The 23191-nt window shown below is 47.9% G+C and overlaps 1 protein-coding gene across 1 annotated transcript in view; it reads left to right on the forward strand.

The window, feature by feature from the left end:
- Positions 1 to 13709, forward strand: part of slc41a2b (solute carrier family 41 member 2b) — a 23999-nt gene extending 10290 nt beyond the window's left edge. Inside the window, exons 8-12 of the mRNA XM_056588137.1 lie at positions 1803 to 1950; positions 3265 to 3344; positions 6419 to 6550; positions 6842 to 6990; positions 13522 to 13709. Coding sequence (XP_056444112.1) covers positions 1803 to 1950; positions 3265 to 3344; positions 6419 to 6550; positions 6842 to 6990; positions 13522 to 13707 — 695 coding nt within the window. The 3' untranslated portion in view covers positions 13708 to 13709. The remainder of the gene's footprint in view (positions 1 to 1802; positions 1951 to 3264; positions 3345 to 6418; positions 6551 to 6841; positions 6991 to 13521) is intronic.
- The last annotated feature ends 9482 nt before the right edge of the window (positions 13710 to 23191 follow it).

The following is a 23191-nucleotide window of genomic DNA, read 5'->3' on the forward strand; positions in this document are numbered from 1 at the left end:
GATTGACAGGTACCGTCCCCCCACACTGTTGTGAGGACCATCTGGACAGGCAGGGTGAGACGTGACCCAGCGGCAGAGCTCCAGTCTGCTGACTCAGCCGTGGGCACAGCCCAACCACAGACAGATCGCTTTTTGATTGGAACTTTACTGGAACTTTCCACCGCTTAAAAGCAGTTGTTTCCAACCTTAGTGGAGTGCAGTGCTTCCAGAAGGTTCCAGGGCCTTTCTTCTGCAGAACCCCTTCGTTAATACCGCTGTTTACTGCCAGGGGGGGGGCGGGCCAAAGCTGTGGCGTGACACATGACACACAGCGTGAGGAGCCAATCACGTATCGGCCTGACTGGGACACTCTCAGTAGACTTTTCTTATAAAAGTTTTTATAAGGTTGCCATTTCCAAACCACGTTGGTGTATATGGATGTGGTGCTCCCAGTGACTGCTGGGCAACCGGAGGGTAAACACCATGATTGTGTTGTATGCTCATGGGGAAAGTATTTGTTAACATAGACGTGATGCATGACTGTCTGTTTTTTGGGCAGAAGGGGAGATGGCTTCTGGGTAAAAACAGACTGCGTCACAGTGTCTGGTCAGGAGTTGAACCAAAGAGCTAGCAAGCTTAAAGTCCTGGTTGGAATGAGGACATGGATTACAGTGGTTTAAGGTGACACTTGTGAGCAAAGTCAAAAAATCAGAATAATCAAATTAAATTGATTTGTGCATTTTCTTGAAGAAATGTGCCGTCAGTACCGGCTCTTCCCCACTAGAGGTCGCCTGGGCTCCACCTCCGTGATTCAGACCAGCGTCTTGAAGGATCGCCACTTGTTCCATACATGTATAATTCATGTCGCACCAGCACTAATGTGCCACCTCCTCCACCACCACCACCTCCCATTACTCTGCCGACACCACCCGGTGTACTGTCCTATGGGGAATGCGTGGTGAATACTGCTGCCCTGCTCGGCTCTGATTGGACGGAACGGAGCCGCTGGCAGACATATTTTAAGACAGGGGAGCGGTTGAAGGATAGGTTTAGATTTAATGTTGTCGTTTCCCAGAGTTCAGTGTAGAGCCGTCCTGGAGCCTGAAGGAGGAGAACCTTATTGTGTGGCAGTAATTGAAAAGCGTGTATTTGAGGGCTTGTGTTCTGTTCTGTTTTGAGCGTTTTGAGTTTTGAGTTGACTTCAATGGAAAAGTGGTTTATAAATGAAACAAATTATCATTGTCACATTAGTGCCCAGAAGCATGAATGGATTAACTACAGTCTGAGTGGTACATGCTGTTCCCAAGACAACCTTCTGCCATCCTTCCGGCGTTCTGGGCCACGAGCAAGGCATGGAGAACATGAAGATGAAACACGTGAAGAACGCAAAGAGCCAGAATAGCACGAAGAACATGAACAACACAAAGAACACAAGGAACATGAACATGAAGGACACGAAGAACAAGAAGAACCTGAAGAACAAGAAGAACTTGAAGAACACGTAGAACATGAATGTGAAGAACTTGAAGAACACGTAGAACATGAACGTGAAGAACATAAAGAAGGTAAAGAATGGAGCGGTTAATTGAACAACCGTGTAGCTAACCGCTTACACGGGTTAGCTGAATGCTATTTCGCGGTTAACTTAAACCTCGTGTAGCGGTTAACTGAACGCTCTGTCGTGATTAGCTTAACACTCGTGTACCGCTCCGTCTTTGATCAACCTGATCTCTTAATGCGCCCTGAAGTCCTTCCGGGACTCTAGTCCCTAAAAAGGTCCCGTAAGCTGACTGTGTGTGTGTTGTGTGGTCCCCTCTCTCCAGACACCTACCCCTACGTGTCCTTCCTGGTGTGTGCCTTCTTCCTCTCACTCACCCCTCTCTGGATGGTGATCTCCTCCAAGCACCCGGCCAGCCGCCAGCTGCTCTACTCTGGGTGGGAGCCCGTCATCACCGCCATGGTCATCAGCAGGTAGGGGGAGTGTGTGTGTGTGTGTGTGTGTGTGTGTGTGTGTGTGTGTGTGTGTGTGTGTGTGTGTGTGTGTGTGTGTGTGTGTGTGTGTGTGTGTGTGTGTGTGTGTGTGTGTGTGTGTGTGTGTTTGTGTGTCTTTACTTGCGAGGACCCCAGTGTGTGTGTGTGTGTTGGTTTATCTCTACTTGTGAGGGCCCCAGAGTGTGTGTGTGTGTGTTTGTTCATCTTTACTTTTGAGGACCCCAGAGTGTGTGTGTGTGTATTTGTGTGGTTTTGTTTATCTCTACTTGTGAGGACCCGCGTGCGTGCGAGTGTGCGTGCGTTAGTGTGTGTGATTTTGTTTGTCAGTACTTAAGGAGGACAACACTTCCCCCATTCCAGTGCGGTCTCTTGGTCCAGTGAGAACCTCGCTCAAGCTCTAGACTGAGCTGCTGCAGCAGCATCCTGCAGCCGTGTGCAGGCCTCCCTGAGGTCCTCACTGTAGCACTGATCATGAAGTGTTTGTGTGTCTTTGTACTCTTGAGCCCCCCCCCGGAAGGGAAGTCTCAGTCCCCCCCTTTGACTTTGATCAAAGTTTGAAGGGATTAATTCTTCTGATCGCCGGAACTGGGGGTCCTCACAAGGGTGTGTGTGTGTCCCTCTGTTTGTGTGTGTGTGGGTCCCCCTCTATGTGTTTGTGTGTGTGTGTGTTTGTGTGTGTGTGTGTATGTGTCCCTCTGTTTGTGTGTGTGTGGGTCCCCCTCTATGTCTTTGCGTGTGTGTTTGTTTGTGTCCCTCTGTGTGTGTGTGTGTATGTGTCTGTTTCCCTTTGTTTGTGTGTGTGTGTGTGTGTTTGTGTGTGTGTGTGTGTGTTTGTCCCTCTGTTTGTGTGTGTGTATGTGTGTGTTTCCCTTTTGTTTGTGTGTGTGTGTGTGTGTGTCGTCTTCAGGGGGCTACGGTAGGCTCTCGCCGGCTGCTGTGTCTGATGAGTCACTGCACTAAACAAATTGCCGCTCCACGCCGTGATTACCCTTCACTGCCCTTGAGCCTGGCAGCTTCTCACACGTAGCAGGGGAACGCTAGCACTGTTAGCTCCGGTCTCTCTCTCTCTCTCTTTCTTTCTTTCCATCATTTTTTTTTACCTTCTGTCCCTTCCGGCAGAATCCGTCTCCCATAGTCGTTCCCAGCAACTTCTTTAACCCACTCACTCCCTCCCAAAGAATCGAACTAAACAGTGTTCATTTAGAGGTTTTTCCACTCTAAATAATGAGTCACACATTCACACGCACACTCAAACACACACTCCGTCTCATCGTGTCTCTCTCCGTGCCCCAGCATCGGGGGGCTCATCCTGGACAAGACGGTGTCGGACCCCAACCTGGCCGGGATCGTAGTGTACACCCCGGTGATCAATGGTGAGTCTGCATCAAGACCTGACACACACACACACACACACACACACACACACACACACACACACACACACACTGACGACGCACACGGCCGTACACATACACACACACACACACGCGCGCACACACGACCGTCAGCGACCGAGCCGCGGGGCAGTCAGTCCATCGCAGGACAAGCTTTTAATGAAAGGCCTCTAACGAACGACAGATGACGACTAATTAATTAATGGGAGAGGACTTACAAGATGAAGACGTTTGGACTGTCGTCCGTTTCTGAGATGAGGGGGGGAGCGACGAGGGGAGTCGAGAGCGAGACGGGCGGAGACAGACGATGGGGAGACTGGGGGGGGGGGGTGAGACGAGGGGAGGACAGGGGGAGACGAGGGGGGAGATCATAGGAGAGACAAGGGGGATACCATGGGGAGACAGGTGTTTCGAGTGCAGCTCTGTCCTACGTCAAAGGGACTCAGAATCATTTGCAGTCGGGGCGTTTGAGTAAACGGCGCTAATAACAATCGAGACATCAGTGGCACGGAAACTGTTCTCCTCGGTCTCCCTCCAACCGAAGGGAAGCTCACCGCGCGAGACACCTCCCTTTCCATTCACGGAACCGAGCGACCGAAGCGCGAGCGAGTGGGAGGCGGTGTGAGCAAAGTGTTTGCAGCGAAAGGCGTGCGTCTGCTTGCGACGATGACAGGGGTTCAACACAGACGGCGAGGTGTTCCGCGAGGTGTTTTGTCTGAGCGTCTGCCAGCCTCTTCTCTCTCGTCAGCCAGGACTCGGGCTCACGGCTGCAGTCGCACACCGTTGGTTCGATCGCCCCGTCTGGTGTTTCCTGTGCTGGTTAGAGCGTTCCGTCCCCCTGATTCCCTCGTCTGCCCGCCCCGGAGGCCCGGCCTGTTTGTCAATTAGAGGAGACGAGCGTTTAATGAAAGGCCGTTAATGAACGACCGGCAATTAACGGAAGCCAAAGATGATTAACAAGTGGGGAAATCTTGCGGGTCGTGATTGGTTTTCCCCTGCCTGAGGTGTATGTGCACGTGCACGTGTGTGTGTGTGGGCTCGTGCATGTGTATGATATTCCATGATGCTGGTTGGCAGGCTGTGAGGCAGACAGAAAGACAGACAGACAGACAGACAGATAGACAGACAGAAAGACGGACACAGGCAGGCAGATAGACAGACAGAAAGACAGACAGACAGACAGACAGACAGACAGACAGACAGACAGACAGACAGACAGACAGACAGACAGACAGACAGACAGACAGACAGACAGACAGACAGACAGACAGACAGACAGACAGACAGACAGACAGACAGACAGACAGACAGACAGACAGACAGACAGACAGACAGACAGACAGACAGACAGACAGACAGACAGACAGACAGACAGACAGACAGACAGACTACTCTATCCCAAGGGGCTGAGGAGCCGGCCGAGATGCCTGCACACACAGACACACACACACACACACACACACACACACACACACACACACACCCTGCTGTCATGCCCTGCTGTCGTGCCCCTTCCCCTGAACCACCTCCCTCTCTCTCGCCCTCTCCTCCCTCCCTCTGTCACATCCAGTGACCTGAATAGGCCATGACACCACTCCCCACCCTACCTCAGCTCCCTGCTGTGATGCACACACACACACACACACACACACACACACACACACACACACACACACACACACACACACACACACACACACACACACACACACTCCCCCCCCCCCCCCCCCCCCCTGCCTCCTAAAGGTCTTGTCTGTGTGGCGTCAGAGTGACAGAACATCCAGGAACTGGCCGGGGTTAATTGGCCCCCCAAAGCCCTGGCGTGGGCGTGTGTGGGGGGGGGTGATGTGTGATGTCATCATGTGCAGGACTGCCCGTGGTGACAGAAGACGGGCGGGGCGGGGTGGGGTAAGGTGGTCCGTCGCCCTGGGCTGCGGCGGGGGCGGTCCGATCGGGGACGGTCGCTATGGTAACCGGGAGCTGCCGGCTAGACCTTGACACGCGTGTATTCACCGCCTTATTTATTCATTCATTCATTTATTTATTAATGGAGCCATTTGGGTGCGCGTTCTACTCGTTCAGTGAGTGAGGGTTGGGTGAGGCTGAGCTGTGTGTGTTGAACAACTGTCCCAGACCACATCATCATCATCATCTCTCTCTGTCGGACTGGAATACTTACCGTTTACCTTCTTGGGGGAAGCAGGTTGGGATGGAGACTCTGGTGAATCCGAGGCCACACTGCAAGCCAGCGTTCTTCACCAGCAGATAGTGAATCAGCTCTTTGTAAAGCGATCTCCCAGGTGGATGATTCAGGATACAGCCTTGTTCTGCTGCGTGGAGGGGCGAGACCTTCATAGTAGTCATATTTCTTAACAGTTGTGTATCAGTGGTGCGACATCCAGCCCTCAGCAGCAGGTTAAAGTGGTCTAGAACCCACCTGAGCGGGGGGGAAGGCACCAGCTGAAGGTTCGAGAGGGAAACGTTGGGGAATCACTCGTAGGACACAAGTTTACTTCTGAGTTCTTCCACATAGATGGTGTTGTTCAGGGGTAAACCAGCGGGCTTCCCCTAGGCTCCTTTATCCTCCATCACACCGCTTCTGTCCTCGCCGTGTCACTCCGAACGATGCCTCGCCGAGGAAGACAAAACCTCGGAACAATACCTCGTCTGGGTTTGAAGTTTCAATCAGCCGTGCACCACTCTGTGTCGGCTCAGAACGGCTTTCCATTCAGCCTTGTGCTTTTACAAAATGTCTGATCGCTGCTCTGTTACCTCCCGTCACATCCAACTACATATCGTGACAGAGTTCTGATCGTCTTCACTCTCCAGGTGTAGGTGTTCAAATGTCAACGTTGAATGAGAAGATAAAAAAACAAAACAAGACATCACTTTTTATTTTTCAAGCAAGTTGCAAAAATACATAAAAGACCAAGCGTTAACAGACAGACATGGCCAAAAAAATATTTTAAAATAATATATATAATTAAAATAAAAACAAGAACAACATTGGGTGATTGATGTCCTTTGTATTTAAAACCGTTTTGTCTTCTCAGGTATCGGGGGTAACCTGGTGGCCATCCAGTCCAGCAGGATCTCCACTCACCTGCACATCCACTGCGTCCCCGGGGAGGTGCCCCCGGAGGCCAGAGGCTGCTACTACCCCTGCCGCACCTTCTACGGCACAGGTGAGTCCCGGCCCAACGCTCACCTCAAGCCTCTTCCCATGGGACTCTAACCCGTCCAGCTCCTAGACTGATGCACACAGCCGCCATCTTGGCTCCATCCTGGCTCCTTCACACAGCCGCCATCTTGGCTCCTTCACACAGCCGCCATCTTGACATAATGTAGTAATAATGGAAATGATATGAAAAAACATTTCAGTTGCTTTAACTGTTGCCGAAAGACATTTTCAGGTTGACAATTTTGAATCTAAATTTTTTTTGATTCCCCCCCTCTTTTCATTGGCCACTTGACAGGAGCCAATCACCGCTCGGCCCAGGTGCTCGTGCTATTGGTCATCCCAGGTCACCTGATCTTCCTGTACACCATCCACCTGATGAAGAGCGGCCACACCACCCTCACCCCCATCTTCATGACCGTCTACCTGGCCGCCGCCCTGCTACAGGTGTGTGTGTGTGTGTGTGTGTGTGGGTTATTTTCTGGCATTATTAATAATAAATTAACAAAGTTTTATTTCATATATTTTTGTATGGCATTTATACATTATGCCACCAGTGACAATAGTTTTGGGAATTTAAAATTACACTGGGAATCCAACACACTTCTATTCCGACCTGCTTGGACAGAGACAGGGCTGTATGTACCTCTAGAAATCTTCGGAGAATCCTCCTGATTGAATGATTACCTTGAAGGAGAGTTTTTGTGTCACAGGGTTCAACCACCCCGTGTTACGCCTTTGATCGTCCTGATCCTTTTTAAGCGGCGGAGAATTCCTCTCTGGAATTCTAGTCACAGAAAAACGGGACCAGTCTTAAAAAAAATCGAACAAGCACCTTTTCTACAATTCTTGCCCTTGATGGTCTTTGACGGCGGGGGATGAGTGTGTTCGTGTTCGTCAGACATTCCTGGAGCTCTGTGGGCATTCAGGGGGGGGGGTCCGGTTTCCGGAGTTCTTGACCCTGAGTTTGTTTGCTTGCGTTTGATTTGAGGGCAATTATGCACGGCAGCGTCCTCCCGGCTGACTTGAGTATGAATCAGAGCCTTCAGGCCTCACTTGTTCTCTGTTGGCTCTGCCAAGGCAGTAGCTTCCCTCCCAGGAATGTAGGGAATTCGCCGGCTGTTTATTTGTGCTTAGTGCTTGTCGTTTGCGTGGCTGGGGAGCCTCTATACTGCTGTACTGATGGGCTGTTAGATCGGTTAGCCTAGCATCATGACCTCTGTGTACTGGGAGTGTTGGGAATGCTGGGAGCTGTGGGAGAGCAGCTCTACAGCCCTGAACGGCTCGGAAGGTTGGCGTTGATCTCGGTGGGATAACGATGTTTGAGTGGTGAATCGATATGTATCGGGATTCTTTTAGTATCGGGATTCTGTAAATGTTGTGTTACGATTTTTACAATGTGTTTTTTGTGAGATTTAGTCGTTTGTGTGTTTTAGGGTTGGGGGTTCTACCGGTCTATCGGTGTCCACCATTGTTTTTTTAAATGAACACTGCATAACAGAACATGACAAGTTGGTACCATTTTACGATATACCCTACAGCGCCCTCTGTTGGGTGGCTCCAGTAGTGCACTGCCACTCAGATTACATTGATGTTTCTGGCTGAATCATTTCAATCAAAAATCCCTATACTTGAATGAATCAGCTTTTCTTTCCCCATACAGTGACGGGACAACCAATGTTTTAAAATCCCGGTGCTAATGCAAAGCTTAGGGCTGGTTTCTGTTGACCAAAGAGACGACCTTAACTTGTTTTTGAAGTTTTTTTTTTTTAAACCCAAAATCTGATGTGGATAATGGAAAGCAAAGCATAAGCTCCTCGTGTCGTGTGAACGTTTCGTGAGGGCTCTCCGCTCCGGTCTATTCAGAACAACTGTAATCCAACCAGTAACACGCAGTCACGCGCGGCAGGTGTCCTTTATCTCGGATGGATTACCCTGCTGAACCTCGGCTCTCTGTGAGATCGGAGGCAGACTCTTGATACTTTAGGACGTTCCCTTCTGACTCTGAGACAAAGCTCTGGCGCTCCCATCGCTGGACTAGGAGGAATGGTAAATGGACTGCATTTACACAACGCTGTTCTAACCAGTGGCGCTTTACAATACCGCCTGACATTCACCCATTCATGCACACATTCACACACCGACGGCGGTGTCCGCCACGCAAGGGACAGCCAGCTCGTCCAGAGCAGTCAGGGTGAGGTGTCTCGCTCGGGGACACCTCGACACTCGAGCCGGGGATCGAACTAGCGACCTTCCGGGTTACCAGCCAACCCGCTCTACCCTCTGAGCTAAAAGATGAGAGCTGTCGAGTTTGAAGGGAAAACAGGCATTACAGTGATGGAGAGGGCGACGAAGCACTGTCAGCACTCTGACTTTACTTTCTGGGGAATCGGGAAGAACGATCCACTGCAGGCGAGGAGAAACTCTGAAGTCATCATCTCACTTTGGCTCGTGTGTGTGTGAGTTGTATTCATCAGCGCGTTGCTCTCTACTTTAATTGAATCCTCTAAAGGGCCTCTAGAGAGCGAGAGGAGTTCTGTGTTTTCATAAACTAGTGTATTATTTCTTGTGACATTTCTTGTGTTGATTGAGTTTATGATGGCGCTGCTAAATAATAGGAAGACTTCGGTATCACCGAATAATGTTCAGGGCGTCCGTGTCTGTAAATGATTATTTTGGGGTAAAGTCCTGTATATGTAACTCTTGAATCAGGATCCAACCATATCCACCATAAACATGAACAGGAAACCAGGAACTTCTAATGAGGTCCACACACACACACACACACACACACACACACACACACACACACACACACACACACACACACACACACACACACACACACACACACACACACACACACACACACACACACACACACACACACACATGCATACAGTATACACATTCATATTCACATACACATACACGCATACACTCATACTTATACACATACACATACACACAGATTCCTGGTTGCCGTGGAAACGGTCCAATGTGAGTGAAGGGTGTGGAGGAGGTTAGCGGTGGGTCGCTTGGCACGTGATTTGACAATTACAGACACGTTGCCGGGGGTGACGGCAACACCGGTAATGATTCCGTGGAATTATTCAGACAAAACAACCAAGATAAATAAACATCCCAGTGGAACTCGCAAACACTTACTTTAGTCATTGTCTGTAAAAGCACGAGTTAGAGTTCAGCCCTGCCTTTATGCCAGCTAGCTATTCTTATGGTTAGTTAGCAGGAGTATTTTATTCCACCTTTACCCCAGTTACAAACAATGTTTATATATCAGTAATAAATTAAAGCAACTTATATCTTATCATGGTCGCTACCCCAGTTACAAACAACGATTGGATAGTATTTACTTTCATTTCTAACAGTACTGGATTTTGAAATCAACTGAGACCGATATTGTTCTGCGGCGAACTGAGCATAGAGTTTCTTGGTTGTCAAGTAAAATATCTGGTCATGGTTCTACTTGACGGTCTGGTGAAGGTTCGATGTGTGGGGCATTGATCTGAACTGTAAACAGGCTGAGTTGTCCCGGTGGTGAACGTTAAATCACACCCTCAGAACCAATCTGGATCCTGTGTACAGCAGTGTTGCAGAGCTGTAAGTCATATCCTCATCATCACTATTCTATTCAGGTAGATGTAGTCCTGTAGGCAGACTGGGGAGAGATTATCTATTTTCCACAGAAGGTGACGTACTCTTTCCATTCCTCCTCTCCTTGGCTTTACTAGCACCCTCTTCTCGGTTCCTTCCTGTCTCTCCTAATACACTTAATGCACACTTACACTTTGTCTCCCTCTGCCTTTCTTCGCTCTCTCTCCCTCACCCTCTCTCCTTGTCTCCTTTCCACTTCTCTCGCCCTCTCGCTCCCTCTCTCCTTCTCTCCTTTCTACTTCCCTCCCTCTCTCTTTTTTTTACTTCTCTTTTGCGCTCTCCCTCTCTCTCTCTCTCTCTCTCTCTCTCTCTCTCTCTCTCTCTCTCTCTCCCGCCCTCTCTCGCCCTATCTCTCTCTCTCGCCCTCTCTCTCTCTCTCTCTCTCTCTCTCTCTCTCTCTCTCTCCCGCCCTCTCTCGCCCTATCTCTCTCTCTCGCCCTCTGTCTCTCTCTCTCTCTCTCTCTCTCTCTCTCTCTCTCCCGCCCTCTCTCGCCCTATCTCTCTCTCTCGCCCTCTGTCTCTCTCTCTCTCTCTCTCTCTCCCGCCCTCTCTCGCCCTATCTCTCTCTCTCGCCCCCTCTCTCTCTCTCTCTCTCTCCCGCCCTCTCTCGCCCTATCTCTCTCTCTCGCCCTCTCTCTCTCTCTCTCCTTTCTACTCCTCTCATCCTCTTTCCTCCTCTCTCTCTTACGATGGCTCCAGCTCTTCTCCTCCTCCTCATCATCGTCGCCATCGTTTGATCCCTCTTTCATGTCTCAGGTTGAATGGAGCGGTGGCTCTAAATGAAGCGGTCAGAATCTGCGCTGAATTCCAACTCGGCCTCTGTGTGATGCCTCTTTGTCTGCTCGGCCAGAGGGGCGGGTGCCGGGAAAGATACGGGTCTAATCTCTCTCGCTATCCCCTCTCCCCTATCCGCTCTCTGTCTGTGTCTTTGTCTATCTCTCCCTCTCTGTCTCCCTCTCTCTCTCTCTGTCTGTGTGTGTGTCTGTCTGTCTGTCTGTCTGTCTGTCTGTCTGTCTGTCTGTCTGTCTGTCTGTCTGTCTGTCTGTCTGTCTCTCTCCCTCTGTCTGTGTGTGTGTGTTTGTCTCTTTCTCTCTGTCTGTGTGTCTCACTCTCTCACTCTCTCACCCTCCTGTGTGTCTCTGTCTCCCTCTCTCTGTGTCTCTGTCTCCCTCTCTCCCTCTGTCTTTGTGGGTCTGTGTGTGTCTATCTCTCTCTTTCTCTCTCTCCTTCCCCAGTAGTGAAAAACAAACTGCTTGTAAAATATTCCGGCTCAGTGTTTTCTTCTGATGTCCTGGTAGGTCAGGTGTAATTAAAGAGATGGACACAAAGTATACCGCAGCAATCGAGTCGATCAGCAAATCAAATCTCTCTCTTTCTTTCTTTTCTCTAGTGTTTCAGACGTGAACAGGGAGCTAATGAACACAGTGGGAGAAAAGCCTATAATTCAGTTATTTTATTAATATTTGATCTCTTTCAGGAATGTGTTTTTGTTTCAACCTCTGAAATATTGACTGATTCTCTCTCTCTCTCTCTGTCTCTGTCTCTGTCTCTGTGTCTGTGTGTGTGTGATATTATTTTCTTTCTGCCTCTTTGATTGTGGGAACATAAAGGGCTGTTGAGTGTGTGTGTGACTGATTCTGCATTAATTAGCCGCGGCAGCATTAGTCTGAAGTAGAGAAGTGAACAGCATCGAGTGAATAAACACGACTTCAACAGACGAGGTTAAGGGGCCGTATGTACGATGTAAGCGCAGCCGTCACTACAGGGCAATTAGTCAGAAACGGCCGAGCCAGCCGTGAGATTGCCGTGAGTGCAATGATTTGAGAGGAATCTCCGTTTGGAGTCGGCGGGCTCTGAACGAGACCGTTTTGAATGTCATTAGTGCCCAATCAGGGCGTCTCTCCCCTGATTGGTTCGGAGAACTCATCTGGCCTTTCAATCACGGGTTCCGTCGAACGATAGGCTCTCTGCTCCCGTCGGATCTCTCCTCACTCTTCACAACCCGTTCATCTCGGAGGAGCTCCAGCTCTTCATGAGGAGGGTCCCAGTGGTACACACGAACACACACACACACACACACACACACACACACACACACACCCCCACACACACACACACACACACACACACACACACACACACACACACACACACACACACACACACACACACACCGTCAGCCTCTCCCTGCCGCCCTGACGCTCTCCTCTGATGGCTCTCATTAGGAGGACTTTGCCGCGATCAAAGACGCCGGCGTTCACCGGGCAGCGTTGGCGCGTGAATACCAATGTTCCCCCCCCCCCCCGCGCTCCGAGGCACGAGCCGGAGGGAGCGCCGGCAGGCCACAACGGGTCTGAGCGGAGGACAATGTTGTTGGGGTTTTGGTTGGGTGTCATTTAGCTTTTTCCTGTACGAAAAGAGCCGCTCAATGTGTGTTTCAATTTCTGACCTAGAGTGTGTGTGTGTGTGTGTGTGTGTGTGTGTGTGTGTGTGTGTGTGTGTGTGTGACGCCAATTAGGGCGAGCAGGAGGAGAATCGATAGCGCACACTCCTTCAGTCGTCTCTCGGCTCCTCGTAGCGCTCGCTCCGGCGCCCTCCTCCCTGTTTGATCCAGATTGTCTTGTCGTCACTGAGCTCCCTCCCTCACCCCCTCCTCCCTCCCTCACCCCCGCCCTCACCCCCTCCTCCCTCCTCCCTCCCTAACCCCCTCCCTCACCCCCTCCCTCACTCCCCTCCTCCTCCCTCACCCCCTCCTCCCTCACCCCCTCCTCCCTCCCTCACCTCCTCCCTCCCTCACCTCCTCCCTCCCTCACCCCCTCCTCCCTCACCCCCTCCTCCCTCACCCCCTCCTCCCTCTCCTTACTGTCCAGGTGAATCATACAAGGCAAAAAAAGTCGTTTTTCTCTGCAGAGATCAATCAATATAGTTATTAAGTAGTGTGTGCTTGTGTGTTCGTGTGTGTGTGTACATCAATTCTGCAGAGAATGATCGCTCTGTCTCCGTTTCTGTCCCTGAGATGTCTCCCTCTCTTTCTGTCTCTCACTCTCTCTCAATTCGATCCGAAGGCTTTATTGGCATAAAAAAGGCCTTTCTTTATATTGCCCAAGCAAAACGCGAACAAGAACATAAATACCACTATAATAACAAATAGTGGTACAAAGAAAATAGACACAATAATGCAGTGATGATCTCTTTGTTAGTTCTCTCTCTCTGTCTCTGTCTCTGTCTCTGTCTCTGTCTCTGTCTCTGTCTCTGTCTCTCTCTCTCTGTGTGTGTGTGTAACCGGGTGTCCCTCGCCCCCAGGTGCTGCTCCTGCTGTGTATAGCGGACTGGATGGTCCACTCCATGTGGCGGAGCGGCAAGGACCCCGACAGCTTCTCCATCCCCTACCTGACGGCGCTGGGCGACCTGCTGGGCACCGCGCTGCTCGCCCTCAGCTTCCACTTCCTGTGGATCATCGGCGACCGCGACAGCGACGTGGGCGACTGAGGCCTCCCCCCCCCCCCCCCCCCCTCCGCCAAGTTAACCCACGCCAACCTCTGACCTCCGACCGCCCAACGAGGCGAAGGAGACCCCATACCTGGGTGGGAAGAGACTGCTCCCAAGCCCCGCCCACCCCCCTCCCAAGCCCCGCCCACCCTCCTCGAATGCACCACCCATCCCGCACCTTTACACATTTGGACCCCCCCCGAACCGCCCGTCCGTGGGCATCTGCGTTACCGTGGAGACGGTGAAGACGCGTTTCATGCTTCTTCTGTCTTCTTCCATCGCTGTGATCCTCCGCCCTCATTGGGCCGAGACACAAGGGCGACGCCCCGTGAACCCGTTACCAAGGATGCAATAAACGACACAAAACCGCACCGACACAGTAGCCCCCGCTGTAGCCCCACCTCCCCCCCTTCAGCGCTCACGCTAGCTAGCCACAGCCGCTAATAAACATTGGGTTTATGAAGAGTGTGGAGCGGAATCGCACCCACACACAAATTAACCAGGGTTGGCTAATAGACAGACGGACGGACGGACGGATAGGTTTGGAGTCTGTGCTGCCGTCTCTCTTTCATTGTTCATTTGGCTGACGTACACTGTGGTGTGTACACACACACACACACACACACACACACACACACACACACACACACACACACACACACACACACACACACACACACACACACACACGGTGTGTGTGCTCCAGTGTCATTACCAGGCCGTGCCTCGTACAGTGTGTTATTTCCGGCTCAGTCTGTCGAAGGAACATTCGTCATCCGGGGAAAGACCAGTGTTTACAGTTTTCTTCCCGACAACACACAGTAGCTGGGAGCGGCCATCAGGGTGTTTGTTAAGAGCGAGGGGAGACTCCTCGCCACGGCGTGGTTCCGCCCGTCCTGATCCAGGCGACAGCGTCTGCCCAGCCCAGGCCGACCTAGACACAGCGGTATGGCCGCTGCCCGGTCAGCCAACGCTAGAACCGACAGACCCTGGGACGGGGGTCTGGAGAGAAGAGGCCTCTGTTGAATCAGATCAAACTGACAGCGTCCTGCCTCAAGAGATTCTGTGGTTGGACAAGTCTCTTGTCTCACCATGAATGCCATTTCTTTATAATTTTCTACTGTATTGTTATAAATGTGCGGTGCAAATTACTTTTCTTTTTACAGTTTTGGTTTATACTCGCTGTGCGGTCGTTTTTTTTTTGTCTTTCATTTCCAGATCCGATAGACTTTCTGTCTTGAGCAATCATGTTTAAAGGTTTGAAGTCTTTTTCATACCCTTTCATTAAATAACTTTTTACCGTCAACTGCACTTTGTTGTTATGCATTATTCTGTTTAGATCTATTATTTCTCATTTTAATCTTGTCTTTCACCAAAAATGCATTGCTTTTTGGGATAAATGTTTAGGCGTCTAGTGGCCGTCATGTTAAATAAAGTCAGAGGGACCGGGAATCTTTGCGTTTGTTATTTCTGAGTTGTACATTTCCTGTGAAACATCCCCTAGCTGCACTTTGATTGGCTTATGAGGATCAACCCATTATGTCCAGGAATAGGGGTGGTCAATCTTCTTACACCTGCAAACTCAATTATAGGCCCCCTATTGGATCTCCTAACCCTAGAACTAAAACCCTACCCATTGCAACCCCTAACCATAGAACTACAACCAAACCAGAAAACACTACCCATTTGACTATATTATTTATTTACATTGTTTATTGGTTTGTTTCAGGGGCATTGCACACTAATCAACATTCAAACTAAGTTAGCCAGAGCTAGCCTGAGGGGCTAGTTTACATATGTTGTGCCTGGCCAGATATTCAAAAGGCAACTTCAAATTACAGATAGAGACTGGCAGACCGTGGCGTTTCCCTTTAATGTTCTCTCTGTCCCCTGAACTAGCTTGAATGTCGTCCCTCCGGTTCAGCTCAAATCAATGGAAGGCTGATGGCTAAATGTGCAGAACAAATGTTTCACAGTGCAACAATTTAATGAATTGTTTGTTCCCTAGCGTATAAAATGTTGCTCTCGGCCTTGCGTATCGTTTTGGTCTTCTAAAGTACATTGTTATTCAGCGTACGGAACAGCGAATCTGTTTCCAGAAGGGCTCTCGAAATGACTTTTTATTTTCAAACTTGATTTCAAACGGTGCACTTCTACACTTCAACCTCAGTGTCAAAGTACTGTGATGCAGTATTTCTTGAGCAGTGTGTGTACCTCAAGCACCTCTGGACATTACTGTGTATACATCTGCATTATTGAGCCATCGACTAATTAGGATAGGTCTATCTCTCTCTCTCTCTCTGTCTCTCCCTCTCTCTCTCGCTCCCCCTCTTTCTCTCTCTCCGTCTCCCCCTCTCTCGCTCTCTCTCTCCGGCTCACTCTCGCTCTCGTTCTCTCTCTCTCCCCCTCTCGTGCTCTCTCTCTCTCTTTCTCTCTCTCTCTCTCTCTCTCTCTCTCTCTCATTCTCTCTCTCTCTCCCCCTCCCTCTCTCCCTCTCCCCCTCTCTCTCTCTCTCTCTCTCTCTCTCTCTCTCTCTCTCTCTCTCTCTCTCCCTCTCCCTCTCTCTCTCAGACCCAGGTCCACCGGGGCGGTCGGCTGGTCGTCCAGTCGGTGGACGTGATGATCGCGGTTTTAGTTTTTTTGCGTCATGTGTCTTCGCACCCCTGACGATGACATCACCCTCACAGAAGGAGCAGGCGAGATGAAGGTGAGGCACGACTTCAAAGATCGTCTGAAGACGGGAGATCAAACGCCGAAGGATACCAGCGTCTCCAGATCTCCGTCTCCCCGTCCTCGGAGTCGGTTCCTCTGAGTCGTACGACTTTTATACGATGTGTCAGAGAGAGCGGTTCAGATCATTCCCGGACGTCTCGCAAAGCACACTCACCCCCTGGGGTAGAGGGGGGGGGGGGGGGGGGGGCGGTGACGTCGTTCCTCCGACTCTGTTCCTCCTGCCGTTGCCATAGCGACCACCGCAGAGCCCCCCCCCCCCCAGAACCTCCCCCAGACCCCCCCGGATTGTTATCAGAGACGAACCCCGGCTGTTCCCTCTTCGGCTCTTACGACACAAAGTGAAGGAGAGCATTCCTGCTGGGGGCCCCTCCAGTGCCCCCACCCCCCCCCTCGCCCCCCCTCCTTAGGATATTGCAGCAGACTCCGTCTCCCATCCAGCGGACGTGATCAGGGCTTCAGAGCACATCGCTTCACTCAGCTACACACACACACACACACACACACACACACACACACACACACACACACACACGGCTGGGTTCTGTCCGCTTGGGGGGGTGTGGGTGGGGTCAGGGTGATGGCCCCGCTAGTGCCTCTGAGGGCCCCCTGTGTCCAAGGCCCCCCCAGGCTGTCTGGATGTGAGGTGAGGCAGAGACCCACGGCACACACACACACACACACACACACACACATGATTGATGCACACACATGATTGGCTGATTAAAGAGGGGGGGGGGGAGTCCAAAAAATAACTTTCATTGTGAAAAACTTGCACTATCCCATAATCAGTTTTTTTTTTATTAGAAAGCTAAGTAAGCAAACGAATAATAAGGAATCGAGCTGTATGAAAACTCAAGCCATACTCTCGTTTGGAGATGCGTCTGGGAAACCTCAGAGGGCGGGGCCAGGACCGGGACACGCCCCCTCAACGTAAGAAACGTTACCGAACTTCATAACGCCACGACTGCTGTGAAGCGCTCGGGTCCCGGTCCCGCTGGTCAGACTCCAGAGACAGACGTGTGTGCGTGTGTGCGTGTGTGCGTGTGTGCGTGTGTCTTTCTATTCTATACAGTGTTACCCTTTAGGCTTCATTTGATAAAAACGACAGTGTTACCCCATATGTTTTTTTTCATGGCGACCAATAAAAAACGACAGTGTTACCCCTTATATTTTATTTGACAAAGACAACAGTTTGTTACCCCTTATGTTTTTTTTCATGACAACCAATAAAAAACAACAGCACTGGAAAAAGGGTTTTAAGCCGTACTTCATCTGATTATTATTTTGTAATTCAATTCAAATAAACATTTGTTTTATTTTTAAAATATTTTTTTTTTATTTCAAAATACTGTCAAATATAGATATTTTTAATTAGGAGCTCAATTAAGAAATATCCATTTTGACAAATGTAAAATTTTAAGGTTGTGTATTCAACTGATTAATACTTTTGTCATTCAATCCAAATATTTTTGTTTTGTTTTCTTCCTAAAACACTATTATATTTGATTAGGAGCTCAAATAGAAATATTTGTTCAGACAAATGTACAATTTCAAGGTTACGTACAAGCCTGCGCATGCGCATTAAATACAAAGACGCTTACGACTACTGGACCAAACCGCAGTGTTGCCAACTTAGCGATTTTGTCGCTATATTTAGCTACTTTTCAGACCCCTTTGGCGACTTTTTTTGAAAACAGCGACAAGCGACAAATCTAGCTTCTTTTTCAGCTGCTATTGGTGACTTTTGGCGACTTTTTGAGGTGAAAGCACTAGCCTTGACCAGAGTGACGATGACTCACTGGTTCTGTGAGCTAGGACGGTCTGTCTGTGTCTGGAGGGAGGTCTGGAGTAGGTCTAACTCTGCCATTTAAATTGTTAATATATATTGTATATTGTGTGGCGGCAGTAGCTCAGGTGGTAGAGCGGGTTGGCTGGTAACCTGAAGGTTGTTGGTTCGTCCCCGGCTTCACCAAGCAGAGTATCGAGGTGTCTTTGACAAAGCACCTAACCCTGACTGATGTCGCGATGTGATGTCGAATCCAGACAGAAGCGCCCCAAGGCCATGAAGCGGCGAGAGCCGAGCGGGAAAAAATGTATACAAAATAATGTTATGTTTAAAAATGTTCATGTTTAAATGAGAAACAATTGTTTGATTAAATTGTAATCTTTTTGATTGGATAAAACAAATTATTTCTGATAGATATTTCTTAAATGAGAAACAATTGTTGGAGTGAATCAATATTTTTTTGTTTAGGATTTAACATACGATTTAAATGTATTAACTTCATTCAAAGAATAGAATTATACTTGGTGCCAAGTTGTATTATTTTGTTTTTATGAACATAGAAAATATTGTTTGTGGCAAGCTATATATTTGTCATAGGCTCAAGTTATGTAATATAGATGTGAACCATTACCCTTGTTTTTTTTAATTGGTTCAACAGAAGGCTTTTTCCAGTGAGTGTTACCCCTGATGTTTTTTTCATGACGACCAATAAATACAACAGTGTTACCCCTGATGTTTTTTTTTTCACGAAGACCAATAAAAAACGACAGTGTTACCCCTTATGTTTTTTTTCATGATGACCAATGAAAAACAACAGTGTTACCCCTTATGGGTTTTTCATGACGACAGATAAAGAACGACAGTGTTACCCTTTACGTATCTTTTGATAAAAACGACAGTGTTACCCCTTATGTTTTTTTCCCATGATGACTGATGAAAAACAACAGTGTTACCCCTTATATTTTATTTGACAAAGAATACAGTGTTACCCATTATGTTTTTTTTCATGACGACCAATAAAAAACAACAGTGTTACCCCTTTATGATTTTTTTCATGACGACCAATAAAAAAACAACAGTGTTACCCCTTATCTTTCTTTTCATGACGACCAATAAAAAACGACAGTGTTACCCCTTATATTTTTTTCATGACGACCAATAAAAAACAACAGTGTTACCCCTTGTGTTTTTTTTCATGACAACCAATAAAAAACAACAGTGTTACCCCTTATATTTTATTTGACAAAGACAAATAAAAAACGACAGTGTTACCCCTTATGTTTTTTTTCATGACGACCTATAAAAAACAACAGTTTTACCCCTTATGGGTTTTTCATGACGACAGATAAAGAACGACAGTGTTACCCTTTACGTATCTTTTGATAAAAACGACAGTGTTACCCCTTATGGTTTTTTTCATGACGACCAATAAAAACAACAGTGTTACCCCTTGTGTTTTTTTTCATGACGACCAATGAAAAACAACAGTGTTACCCCTTATGGGTTTTTCATGACGACAGATAAAGAACGACAGTGTTACCCTTTACGTATCTTTTGATAAAAACGACAGTGTTACCCCTTATGTTTTTTTCCCATGATGACTGATGAAAAACAACAGTGTTACCCCTTATATTTTATTTGACAAAAACGACAGTGTCACCCCTTATATTTTTTTCATGACGACCAATAAAAAACAACAGTGTTACCCCTTGTGTTTTTTTTCATGACGACCAGTAAAAAACAACAGTGTTACCCCTTATGTTTTTTTTCACGAAGACCAATAAAAAACGACAGTGTTACCCCTTATGTTTTTTTTCATGACGACCTATAAAAAACAACAGTGTTACCCCCTATGGGTTTTTCATGACGACAGATAAAGAACGACAGTGTTACCCTTTACGTATCTTTTGATAAAAACGACCGTGTTACCTTATGGTTTTTTTCATGACGACCAAAGAAAAACGACAGTGTCACCCCTCATGTTTCATTTGATAAAAACGACAGTGTTACCCCCTATGTTTTAATTGATAAATATCGACAGTGTTACCCCTTATGTTTTTTTTCATGACGACCAATAAAAAACGACAGTGTTACCCCTTATGTTTTTTTTCATGACGACAGATAAAAACGACAGTGTTACCCCTTATGTTTTTTTTCCCATGACGACTGATGAAAAACAACAGTGTTACCCCTTATAATTTATTTGAAAAGGACACATTTTTTTTTTTTTTTAATATGTTTTTTTTTCATGACGACCAATAAAAAACAACAGTGTTACCCCTTATGTTTTCTTTCATGACAACCAATAAAAAAACAACAGTGTTACCCCTTATGTTTTTTTTCATGACGACCAATAAAAAACAACAGTGTTACCCCTTATGGTTTTTTTCATGACGACCAAAGAAAAACGACAGTGTCACCCCACATGTTTCATTTGATAAAAACGACAGTGCTACCCCCTATGTTTTAATTGATAAATATCGACAGTGTTACCCCTTATGTTTTTTTTCATGACGACCAATAAAAAATGACAGTGTTACCCCTTATGTTTTTTTTCATGACGACCAATAAAAAATGAGTGTTACCCCTTATGTTTTTTTTCATGACGAAAGATAAAAACAACAGTGTTACCCCTTATGTTTTTTTCCCATGATGACTGATGAAAAACAATAGTGTTACCCCTTATATTTGATTTGACAAGGACACTTTTTTTTTTTTTTCAAATATGTATTTTTTTCATGACGACCAATAAAAAACAACAGTGTTACCCCTTATGTTTTTTTTTCACGAAGTGGTGCAGTGGAGTGCACTCTGCCTAACCCACTGGAGACCGCGGCTCAATTTCTGTGGAAAACACAGAAATTGTGTCACAGTGTTAATGTCGTTGAACTCTGACAAAGTTACAAATTTAAAATTGTCCCAACTTTAAAAAAGTTTTTACATAGTTTTGTCATTAAATATGTAATTTGCTGCAACTGCCGCTTCCGCTCTCTCCGACGCCATTTCTGAAAAAATCCAATGCGCAATGAATCTTTAGATACGTTGGGACGTGAATGACCCAGCCGGTGGACCCTTCAGATGCGTCCCTTGAATTGAGACACAGCCCTAGATACGGTTGTTCCCTCAAATGGTTGACACCGCCGTTAGTGTGTGAACGGGTGACTGAAAGTGTGTATGTATCAATGTGTTTGTGAATGGGGGAATTAGTGTGTGCAGGAAAGTGTGTTTAAATGGGTGCATGAAGGTGTATGTGAATGTGTTTGAATAGGTGAATGAATGGATGAATTAGTGTGGGCATGAAAATGTGTGAATGAATGGGCGTGTTGGAATGGATGAATGAATGGGTAAATTAATGTGTGTATGAGTGTTTGCATGAATGTGTCTATGAATGCGTGTGCGGATGGGTGTTGAAATGGGTGCATGAATGTGTGAATGAATGGGTGTGTTTGAATGGATGAATGAATAGGGTGCGTGAATGTTCTTGCACGAACGTGTCTATAAATGCGTGCATGAATGTGTGTATGAATATGTGTATAAATGTATGAATGGGTTAATGAATGGGTGTGTTTGAAAGGATGAATGAATGGGTACATTTATGTGTCTATGAACGAGTGTGTGAACGAGTGTGTGAACGTGTGTGTGAACGTGTGTGTGAACGTGTGTATGAACGTGTGTATGAATGGGTGATAGCGTGACACTTGCTCTAAACCACAGGTGGAAAGAAACACATAAATCTAGTTCATCTTCCACTGAGGGTGGCGCGTAGAAAGTGTTTCCCCGTGTCTCTGCATCGTGGAGGTCCAGGGAAAGCATGCACGTGTGTGAGCGTGTGACCACGTGTGTGCGTGCATGCGTGCGCGTGCGTGCGTGCGCCCGAGCATGTGTGTGTGTGTGTGTGTGTGTCGTTGGCCGGAGTCGGTTGGCATGACACCAACTTTCTACCCACCCAGGGGCCGTCTCCTCTGAAGACCGGCCGCTTCGACCGCAGGGGCCCCCGCCCAGCTCTGTGGGCATAATGAGAGACCCAGGGGCCCCAACCCCCAGCCAGGCCCCGGGGCCGGCCCGAGGGGGGGGGGGGGGGCAGGGAGTCCTGGGATGTGTGGTTTTCCGGGGTAGCGCTCCGGGCTAAATGAGGGCAGCCGTCTGTGGGCTGGCAGCCGTAGGAGTGACAGCCCCCCCTGACACGCCGGGGGGGGGGAGGGGGGCGAGGGGAAGTAATGAGAGTATCGATTTGGACTGGAATTGGTATTCTCACACTGGAGTTTCTTGGTGGCATTTATGACGTTTATTTCCCCGAGTTTGGGATTAGTTTTGGTCTGTTTGCATCCGGTCTGATTCTTGGTATATTATATTATATTATCCATACATATATATAAATATATTCTGAGTGCTACACTTCAAGGCGCTGTAAGTGAGATGTGAAACTAAACAACCCTCCCTTTTACACATCCCTAAGGGCCCTCATTACTGAGTAGTGTTGCATTTCACACAGCTGTGATTGGCAGTCCAGACTGCTTCCTCGAACACATATACCATTCCCGGCTCATTTCTGACCAATCAGAGCATCACTTCCCTGATTGGTCGGAAATTACCCGGAGCGGTCTAAAAAATCGAAAGGTTCTCAGACACAGGCAGGTGATCGGATCAGATACTCTCACAGATAAGTTCTCTCATTAATAGCTCAAGGATGGCTCGCCCATTCACAACAATCCCTCTGAAATAACAGCTCTTTAATCGATGTACAGCACTGTAGCTACAGCTTTCCAATAAAGGTGGCCTAGAGGCTTACGTAGGCTCCATGCAGTTATGTGTCATTCCAAGCCCAGAAGTGTGTATAGTTTGAACGTTTATTTTACTGAAAAGTTGGACTAACAACTGATGAACGGGAATCCCATGTTAGCCTTGAAGCGACCTTTATTGGAAAGCTGTCGCTACATTTTGTAAACAGAAAATATCCGGTGCGCC

This window comes from Gadus chalcogrammus, chromosome 4, assembly GCF_026213295.1.
Source record: "Gadus chalcogrammus isolate NIFS_2021 chromosome 4, NIFS_Gcha_1.0, whole genome shotgun sequence".
Taxonomy (NCBI): Eukaryota; Metazoa; Chordata; class Actinopteri; order Gadiformes; family Gadidae; genus Gadus; species Gadus chalcogrammus.